This window comes from Egretta garzetta, unplaced genomic scaffold (assembly GCF_000687185.1).
Source record: "Egretta garzetta isolate BGI_Z169 unplaced genomic scaffold, ASM68718v1 scaffold352, whole genome shotgun sequence".
In the NCBI taxonomy this organism is placed as follows: domain Eukaryota; kingdom Metazoa; phylum Chordata; class Aves; order Pelecaniformes; family Ardeidae; genus Egretta; species Egretta garzetta.
The window spans coordinates 511,013-521,770 of NW_009258768.1; the positions used below are offsets into that span (position 1 = coordinate 511,013).

A 10,758-nucleotide genomic window follows, 5' to 3' on the forward strand; every position below is an offset into this window, starting at 1 on the left:
GGATGACCTTCGAGGTCTCCTTCCCCCACGGCTCGCCAGAAGGGGGGTGGCGTCACCTGTAGAAGCCAGGACCCCCACCGAGCAGATGACGAAAGAAGCCACGGAGCCTGGCAAGGAACAGAGCCCGACAAAAACACCTACCATTTCTCCTGTCATCACAGCCCCTCCTTCCTCCCCCGTCTCTGACACCAGTGACATCCGCAAAGAGCCGATGAACATCTACAACCTCAATGCCATAATAAGGGACCAAATCAAGCACTTGCAGAAGGCTGTCGATCGGTCGCTGCAGCTGTCGCGCCAGCGTGCTGCAGCTCGGGAGCTGGCGCCCATGATCGATAAAGACAAGGAGGCCTTAATGGAAGAGATACTGAAACTGAAATCACTCCTGAGTACGAAGCGGGAGCAGATCGCCACCCTGAGAGCAGTGCTGAAAGCCAACAAGCAGGTAAGATGCTAATAAAGCAGTCAGTCGGCAGCGTCTGTTATCTATACCGGACACTTACAAGCTTTTCCGTCTGTTATTTATACAGGTCACTTACAAGCTTTCCCAGGAGTATTTCAGAGGAGAGATTTTGCTCACAGGTTATTTAGCCTCTCACTCAATCATGGTAAGGGCAGACCCTTCTTCCCTCCTTCCCCACCTCCTCTTTAAGCTCTTAGCTCTGCTTTTCTCAGCACCCACCATTCACCACGGCACAGGCAGGAGAGCGTTCCCTTGGGAGCGAGAGAAAAGCAGAGGGGCAGGGAGGGATCAGCTACCACCCAGCCTGATGAGGGGGCACGTTGCTAGCATTACTGCAAAATGAGAAGATTGCCAATATTGGAAAACAGAGCAGAGCGTGCACAGAGAGGCTCTCAGGGGTGTGCTGACCCCTCGCCAGGGCAGGTACCGCCGGAGTGGTGGGGAGGGCAAGCGTAGGGGAGACCGCCTGGGCCAGCACCCCAGCAGCTGCAGGTGGCCCCGCTGGTGGGATGGAGCGGAGCAGAAGTGCAAAAAACCCATTGCGTTCTTCTTGGCTCTTGGTAATGCTCCACCGGCTGCAAAAATGGAATGCCCCCCCCGCCAGCCAATTTAAGGGCATTAAAACTAAATGCCAGAAAAGCTAAGTGTGCCTCAGGAAGAGAACGGCAGGCATAAGAGTGTGGCCAGTGGCTTTGGGCTGTACAGAAGCTGGGCATTTCTTTGATAAGCCAGCAGGTGAAATGCTGAGTTATTTTCATTGCAGGTGGTTGGAATTTTTTTTTAATGATTTTTCTTTTTAGTCAGAAATAACTTCTCCTGCCATTATCATATTTTTAATCCTTTAAGAAATAAAATCAGTTTTCTTTTTTTTTTTAAGAAAAAGGACAGCGCCACTACCTGATAAAGCTGACTGAAACAGTAACTGCAAGTTTTTTGAGATGGATTAATTATAAAGTTATATTTTAAGAGAATAAAAAATTTCAGATTATTACTTTGAAAATTTTCACAGCTTAAAAAAAAATCATCAAAACACTTTATTTTTTATGTTTCACCAATGCAAATAAGCTGGGAATTACCTCATATATGAAATGCCAAAAGAGGACCATGTAATGGTGTGTTTTTCAAGAGTACTGTCAATTTTTTTTTTTTTTTTTTTTTTTAAGTATATCTTCCGAAGCCCTTTGTATGCATTAGATTCCAGGTCTGAAAACACTTTAGAAAGTTAAATTTAAGCATGCAAATAGTTTTATTTACTTCATTGCATCGCCTTATGCCCAGAATTAAGTCTGAATGCAAGAGGCTGCAGCGGCAGAGTCATCGTTCCAGATTGCCTGGGACTTTTCTCATCCAAAAGCAGCGCAGCGATCACCACATGAGGGCATGAATCCTGGTTAACAGCTTGGGGTACTATTAGCTGATGACAGTGATGGGATTTCAGTGATAAAATTCCCAATAGTCAAGTAGTCTGAAGTTACAGTTTGAAGTTTAATTGATTGCTGGATCTGTAACTGCGTTTCTAGAGTACTGGGGATTTTTAAATTGCAGCAATATTTCAATATACATTGAGTCTTTTATAGCTTCCCCCCCCCCTCCAATACAACATGTTAAATATTAATTCAAGTAATTAAATACCATCTCTCGCTAAGCAATAATAGCTCTGAGCAATTATAAGTGGATTTTCCATGTAATTAAAATGTAATTAAGATGTAATTGAGGCATATGGGTTTAGATTCCAAATTAAAGATTTTTTCCATTAGCATAGAGCTATCATTTATTTATTTGACACTACCAGAGATTCTAGCTCAGTCTTGCTCTTTTATTGCTGTCAGAAATAAAGTGTCATGCTAAAGTGTGCTCACTGAAATGGGAAAGATAGGTGTGCTGAGTAAGAAGGTGCTATTAATTAAACTTTTATTTATTGGATAGCAGCAATAGATGTTGGTACCTGTACAACCAGGTATAGAATCTCACAATACTGTTCATGCAAATCTAATATCAACATCCTTAAACTTTCAAGCTAAAAGGCATAATAATATAAAAGGATAGGAGAAGTTTAAAGTTGGGGGGCATCTCCCCCTCCTGCAGTGGGCCTGGCACTCCAGCAGTGCAGCTGCACCTTTTAAATCTTTAACAGCATGTGATAAAGTCCTGTTGGAACCTGATAAGATGTTGCCTAGTTTAATGCATTTGGCAATGTCTGATGATATTTCTTTTTAATCTAGCTGTATTTTCTTTAGTAATATTTTCAAATAAGCGTTAAGCATTAGGCTGGGCTGCAAACAGAATACACAAGCCCCTGTAACACAAAAAAGAGAGCAAGATTTGCTCTAAGAAGCCGCAAACTGAAGCCCAGGAAAATGGATTATTGAATCAATTGTTCAGGATAGCAAGGCACATATATCTTGCCAGCTTGCTTGCTTACCTGGTCTTAATTTATGTATCCATTGATTTGTAGCCATAATTACTGTGTCAGCACCAGTTTTGTGGAGCAAACGCAAGTAGCATTAGCAAATAACATAAATTGTAAAGTAATATCAGATTAATGGTATAATCATTTTTAGGACCAGTTCAATATTGGGCTTGATTTTGATTTTTAATAACATTCAGAAAGCAAAGCTGCCTATGAGGGGAATTTAATATTCCTGAAATTCTGATTGAAAAATGATTGGTTGTAAATAGTTCGATGGGAAGGAGTTGAGTCAGCAACACATCTGTACTGGCCGTAACTCTGGTGTCTCCAGCTCCCATAACTGAGATACCCTTAAAAGTCCTTCAGAAAATATAACTTGATAACCCCAGACATACAGTACCTTATCTATAAACAAATGCCTTGATGTTGTATTGACAGAATACAATAGAATTTCTGCTGGGAAGGTAAGGCTGTGTGGAAAAATCTAGTACCACGTACAATTTCTGCACTAAAATAACAGGCTACTGTTCTGCTTTTTTTGTGTGAAAAAATAAAGCACTTACCACTGTAGGACTTCATATTCTTTCAGCTACAATTTTTTTACTTGGTTTGCTTCTCACACTGCTAACGTAAAGCAAATGGGATATGAAGTCATCTTAGAATGTGAATGTATAGAGAAAATGAGGTTTGTTCATGGATTTCAGGATTAAGGTGGCCACCTTTGGGTGGCAGATTTCGGCATCTCTTCTGTAAGGATAAGGACATCGTTAGTTCTGGCAGTGCCTCGAGTCCTGGGCTCAGGTGTGTGTCTGCCTCAGCCCATGCGGCTCCGCGGCTGTGTTTTGGGGATGGGGGTGCTGAGCTCTGCGTGCCCCAGCTCGCTCTTCCTCGATAGCGTTTCACACCCCGCAGGATTCCAGGCGTTGCAGCGCTCTGCTCCCTCCCAGCCTTGCTCTCCGCTCCCCGTGATGTCCTCTGCACAGCAAACGCTGCGTGCTCTGCGCGCCATCTATCCCGTGTCCCCGGGCCGCTCGCTGCGTGGCTGGGCCCTGCCTTCGCCCAGTTCCTCTGCATGATGGGTTCCCTGCCAGGAGTGTCGTTAGCCCCCCTCCTGTCTTACCGCCTTATTTACTTCACTGAAGAGCAGTCACACATTTTTTTCTGTGTTTTCATCTTGTGTTCTCCATTTCCATGCGAGTTGCTGAGAGGTGTATTTTTACATGGGGCAAAAGTTTCTCTAACGCAGTTTTGTAGCTAACTGCAGCTTAAACCCAAATGCTTCAGAAAGAGCTGTTAAAAACAAAGCCGGGTCCTGGGCATCTGCTTCCTTCTGGCACCGCTGGCTGCTTGGGGATACAGGCTTTTATTTGCCCCATCCTTCCTTTCAGAGCACTCTCCGAAGGCACCGTTTGCCCCGGGTTTTTAAAATGTAGATTATCCCACAGAACCGGTTTCAGGCACAGCCACTGTGGGTGGTTCAATGGGCACTATTTTGGAGATGGGCTGAGAGGGGTAACAAATAGAAATGATTTAGACTAGATCTGCTGCTGGAGGAAGAGTAACATGAAGCTATGGCTTCGGTTCATTTTGTCCTTGTTACTCTCGCACAGTCTAGCAGTACAGCTGAGGTGACCAGACCCATAGGTACCTCTGAAAGATAGAGTCCAAGCTCCCCTTTTCCCCTCAGCCCCTCTCCCCATCACACACTCTGGTTCCAGGGTGCTTCAGGCAAGTGTTCTGCCTCTTCTGGCTCCCCAAACTGCCTCACAGTAAGCATAGAAGAAAACCTGATGTGCAAAAGGTAGGGACGAGGAAAGGCTGGGTAATTATTCTTTTGGTGGCAGCTAGCCAATATAGATTGCCTTGGCTGCACTGTAAAATGTCATCCTCAGAGCCGAGGAGTCTGGCAGCGATCGGCTTCAGTCAGCATCCAGGTCCCAAACCGATGAGCTGTAGGTAACCCGAGCATCCGCACAGCTGGGCGCCCACCGGCTCTTACAAGGACCACTCGAGCCTCACGCTAAAGCGATGCCCCACTGCTCTGCTGCCTGTCTGCAGGTTTCTCACAGAAGCTGCCCTTGCTTGCTTCCCCCTTCTTTCTCTTGCCTGTTAATCCCACGTTTTTGTTAGTTTTATTTGCTTCTCTACTAGAGCACTTGTGCCCATTCGTTCTTCACTTAGGAGACTTTCAGAAGGGACACCCTTGACAGCCTGCAAAGGGGCATGTTCAAAAGCTTGTCTGGCGCATGGAGAGCCGCCAGGCACTTCCAAGAGGTTTTGCAATTTATGCTTCGTTTTCTATATGTCGTTTTATGGAAAACTCTAATAGGAAGAAAAAAAAGGTTTGAAGATTTGACACAGTCTTTCCTCTGTTACCTTTATTCACCAACTAAATTGTATTTCTAAGTTATTTTTCCTCTTGTAGTGTTACATGTCCATTTAACTTACCCTGACATCCAGATTAAAACATAGGGATCGGAATGATCTGTCTGATCATGGTGCACAGTTTCAGTGATGTGTACATTATTGGGTTTACATGGAATATGTAATCCCAATGCTGAAACAACGTTTTTTTTGAAGTCTTTCATTAGGTGGCACATATCTTTAACTCATTTTCATTCCTAAGCAAAGGAAAATCTTTACATGAATTCTGTATTCTGTCCTGGTTTCAGCTAGGTTAGAGTTAATTTTCTTCCTAGTAGCTGGTATAGTGCTGTGTTTTGGATTTAGTATGAGAAGAATGTTGATAACACGCTGTTGCTAATTGGTGCTTAGACTAGTCAAGGACCTATTTTTTTCAGCTTCCCCTGCTCTGCCAGGTGCACAAGAAGCTGGGAGGGGGCACAGCCAGGACAGCTGACCCCAACTGGCCAAAGGGCTATTCCATACCATATGACGTCATGCTCAGTATATAAGCTGGGGGGAGTTGGTCGGGGGGAGAGGGATCGCTGCTCAGGGACGGGCTGGGCATCAGTCAGCAGGTGGTGAGAAATTACACTGTGCATCACTTGTTTTGTACATTCTGTATAGTCTATTATTATTATCATTATTACTACTCTTTTCCTCTGCTGTTTTATTTAACTGTCTTTATCTCAACCCACAGGTTTTCCCTTTTTTTTTCCATTCGCTCCCCCATTCCACTCAGGGTGGGGGGAGTGAGCGAGCGGCCGTGTGGTGTTGAGCTGCCTGCTGGGTTAAACCACAACACATTTGAAGATGAGTTATGATAGGTTAAGAGACATAGGGCTGTGTTTCTCCTACAAAGCAAAGACATCTGAATTCCTGCCTCGGGAACAAAGAACTCAGTCTGAGATATAGAGCCTACCTGTACTCTCATAAATCATTTCTGCCTCATTAGTGACCTGAAAATTCTTAAATAAATCTGATTTAATCATATCTGTTAAGTAAGAATTTGTCCTCTGATCCTATTTCCTAGATTTCCCTCCAAAAAAGTAGTTTTATTAAACATAGTTAATCCTTCTTCTCTATGTTAATTTATGAGTGTACATTTTTGCTCATGGCTGAAAACAGACAGAAAGCTGAAGAGTTCTGCTTTACCCTGCCAAGGCGTAGGATGGTGTCTACCATCCTACATTGTACCAAAGCATATGTCAGCAAGGTTGAGAAAAGCTTCATTTATATGAATATATCCCTAAGTGGTTGATTTTTCAACATGTATTGCTGATGATTTCAAATTTGGCATGGAAAAATCCATCTATTTAAAGTGACAGGTAGTCACTAGTGATTTTTTTAAATCTCTTCTCTCAGTGTAAACTAGTGTGAAAGTAGAGAAAACATTATTGGTGAGTGTACAATTGGAAAAAATTTGAATTTTTTTAACTCTGCCATTTCTAACTGTGCTATTTCCCCGGACACAAATGAATAGAGTTGTGTTTTAGGAGGAGATGGTAATATGTCCTTTTGTCAAGAGACTTTGTTAGTGGGAAATGTACTGAGTTGCAGAAAACCGAGTTTCAAATAGGTTTCAAACTGGCTGTTACCATCTTTTACCATGTCCCCTTGCTGGTGGCTTTAAACCCATGTTCTTCTACAATTCTCTCCCCTGATGATAGCTCAAGAACCCACAAGATCAACAGGGGAGACTGATCGCCTATATGAAATGCTGCAACTTATTATGCACTAAATGAAGTGAAAAGACAACCATACTCCCCCCCCCTCCCCCGCCCTGAGTAAATGCACAAGGAACCTTTCTTTTTCTTCATCTCATTCAATGGCAATAATTTTAAATGTTTCATAGCAGCAGTAGGTATAAAGCCTCTCTAAAACTATGTCTTCTGAATAACTTCAAAATTATTCCAGGCTTCATGGGTAAAACAGAAGGTTCAACTCTTGCAGGAATAAGACATATGTAACTACTAAAAGCAGTAGGGCAATAAATTAAAGAAATGTAATAGATGAAACTGAAAAAAAAGAAAGAAGGAAGGAGAAAAACTGAAAGGATAGGATGACTATTGCTTTCCTATTAATTGAAAATTGTAATTTACACTTTTTTTAGTTCTTTCTTGTAGTGGTTAAAACTGCCAAAATAATGTTGTCTTGCACAACAGCAGGCATTGCCAGCGCTCAGACGTAACAGCGAACTGTCAGGTCCTAGCAGTCACCCCTCCCCAGGAAAGCCTCAGGTGGCAGAGATCATGAGGCACAACATGTTAGTTCCCATCTTGGCTACAGAGGCCGAGTCTCACGTGCTGAGCGTCCTATTTGCAACGTGGTCCTGGGGCACGCCTGGCAGTTTATTGCGGCCCAGACAACATGGTAGCAACTCCTTAAGTTGTAGTAACTTACTCACCGCTCTGCCCGCACAGCTGCACAATTTTGCAGAGACAAGACATTTAAGGTAGGCAGCTGTTGCCAGTGTGCTGAAATTGGCTTTGTCCTTTCAACTGCTTTCTCCTTTTCCTATTTTCATGGAGTACAACTTAAAAGAAGACATGAAAGGGTGCAGTGCAATGAAGCTCAGGTCAAACTTTCTTTTGCTGTATGAATGAAGAAGGAGATCTAAAGTAAAATCAAACATAGCATCTTAGCTGTTTTCACATATCTGTCTCATGAGCATATATCCTTGTTTGTGTTTTCAGGCAGCTGAAATGGCATTAGCCAATTTGAAGAATAAATATGAAAATGAAAAAGCAATGGTGACTGAAACCATGACCAAACTACGGAATGAATTAAAGGCTTTGAAGGAAGATGCAGCAACCTTCTCATCCTTGAGAGCAATGTTTGCGACCAGGTAAGGGAAACAGTTTCACAGACTTAGCTGTGTACATCGGGTGCTTAGGAGGAGAGACAGAAATTATTTTCTGCAAGGTCAGGGGTTTGCTGGATGAAGGTGAATGAGTCTTAGAGTGCACACTGTGCAAAATCTGCAAGCTCTCAAGTGCCGCTGAGATGCTTGTCCTGGAAAATAAAGCGGGAGAATAGCAATGTTAATACAACCTTGAGTAAAGTGTTATAAATGCCAGTATATTTGCATTTATAGGGTTTTTTAAAGTGGAAATCAAATAGTAGATTTATGTGGCTGACTTTCACATTCAGAAGTATACAGTGATTCTGTCATGTAACGCTATTGTATGGTTAATGATGTTCTTCAGAATCCCATGTTTTCATTATCGGGAGATTTATTACCACTAGTAAAATCTATTTCATCAACCAGCCTATGCTATAATCCAGCACTAATAATTGTGAGGCCACTGCAATTTCCTACTCCAGCATGAATTCTTATTTTCTCTCACTGTGATATTCAATTTATTATCTTCTCCTTCACAAGATTAGAGTTTTACTTATCTTCTGTAACATAGTTCCTCCTGGCAGGACAGTAATTAATCATCTCTCATCTTTCCTTCTCCCACACCTTCTTTAGAATAGCTTTTGGTTTTAGCTGCTTTTTAAAAGGTTATCTAAAAATATTTTTTTTTAAAAGATCCAACACTTTTATTAATAAATTCTTAATTCCCAAATACACAAGGAAATTGGTACCCCCAGGAAATTATTCTGTTATATCAATGCTTTTCTTTCATCTTATGGTCAAATACAATGCAGATTTCTTGCTTGTGCTTTAGTCCATAAGTGCTAAGCTGTCTTCATGCCGCATGCCAACATTTCTCCAGAGTCTCCTGCAGTCACCTCTTCCAGCCTTCTAAGGTCCTTAGTGACAGTGGCAGCAGCAGCTGGCAGAGGTGGGAAAGAAGGAGAAGGGACATTTACATTCTATGACATTGGTGCTGTGTACAAATTCACATAGGTTCATTGTCAGAAGAGTATGTGTAGTGCCGTAATGGAAATGAAGAACCAACTCAGCAGGTGGTGTGAACCAAGGTAGCTCCATTGATTTCACTGGCATCTAAAGATTTTCTTCAAGAAAGCAAAGTTGTGCATGCGTATTAGAAATGCATGTGTTGATCTTTATTTGCAGGCTCATTACTGTAGGAGATACATGAATGTGCTAACTCTGTAACACTACCTGGAAGGCTACTAATGCCAGAGGACAGGAGTGGCATCATGAGCATAAAGCAAACGAGGGTCTTGCATGGAGCATAAATCATCAAGCTATGAAGCAAAAGAAGTTTGCAAAGATTTACAAGTTGTTACTTAAACGGAATGTTAGGTTGTTGGTGTACTGAATGCCCTTTATTTGGGCATCCTGAGTGCATGCTTCTGTTGTGTTTAAGGCATATCCTAAAGCTGGTGGGAGACAGCATCTTTTCTGTGAGAATTAGGCTTAAAGGGTGCTATTCATCTAGATGCCTTTTCTAGATGTCTTGTGTGTAGGATGCAATGAAGCTTCTGTTTCTCTTCTATGAACTATAAAGGGACTCTGGGTGACTGGCCGAGTTATAGATTTCCACTTCGTAAATATCTAATTAGTGGAGAAAACTCCACCCAAAGCATGTACTGCTGTTGATAAACTCCACACAGTACTGATTAAACACTCATTGTGTGGCCTGTGGAATGTATCCCTGCCCTTGAGGTTGTGGGTGTTGCCCTGTATTTTCTGAGCACGGTTATAAAAATCATTCACTGCAAGGTCTTGCACATCAGTGTGCCCCTATAGATTTTCCTGTTGTAAAATATTCCTTTTCCTTCCTTACCCTGGAATCTAATGGCCTTTATAATTAAATCAATCTTCCTAAATGTACAAATCATTGACTCATTTTGAATACTCTCTTTGGAATAACATTTATTTAAATGACAGAGAGCTGGTATACTGTAGAAGTCTGTTCAAGAAGAGAAATCTGTTTGGAAATACAAGACTGTAAGATTCTTCAGGCAGTAACAATTGATGCAATAGCAGCCTTCAGCATAAAAAAGCAATTGTTTGGTCTTCTGTTGAATAAAACAGTGGTTTCCATGGTTATCCTGCATCACATGGTATTCACTCCTGAATTTGTACTGTAGGGAGAACATCCCTCCGATAGTAGAGTTACAGATGTGAAAATGATTTCATATACTGTTTGATAGAGCAATATCCTTTCTCTTTCATAAACCATCCTTTGCTGTTCATTTGGTCCCCAAATGGATGTTCATTTTGGTGCTGAACTGTATGGTTTCTTCCTCAGATGCACTGGATAAGGTCATACCGTGTTATAAGGAGAGCACAGCGCACCTGTTTCTGGTCGGAACAGCAAAGATGACACTTTTCCCCAAAGCTCCCCTATGCGGAAAGCAGGAGCCATCCTTTTTCTGTGATTTCCCCTGACACTTGTGCATCCTTCTGTTGCTTAAGTTCTTTCTTCGGTTCTTCTGCCCTCCCCCTCAAAAGTCCTTCTGTCCCGCTTCTACCTCTACTTTTGCTTTTTCCTTCTGGGGCTGTTTTTTTCCCAATCCAAAATCTCTGTGGTTCTGACCTCTACAGCTTCCTCTTTCC

The 10,758-nt window shown here is 42.2% G+C and overlaps 1 protein-coding gene across 1 annotated transcript in view; it reads left to right on the forward strand.

Moving 5' to 3' along the window:
• BICD1 (BICD cargo adaptor 1) overlaps nt 1–10,758 on the forward strand; it is a 90,561-nt gene that overhangs the window by 53,493 nt on the left and 26,310 nt on the right. The window contains exon 6 of the mRNA XM_009649358.1: nt 7,973–8,124. Coding sequence (XP_009647653.1) covers nt 7,973–8,124 — 152 coding nt within the window. The remainder of the gene's footprint in view (nt 1–7,972; nt 8,125–10,758) is intronic.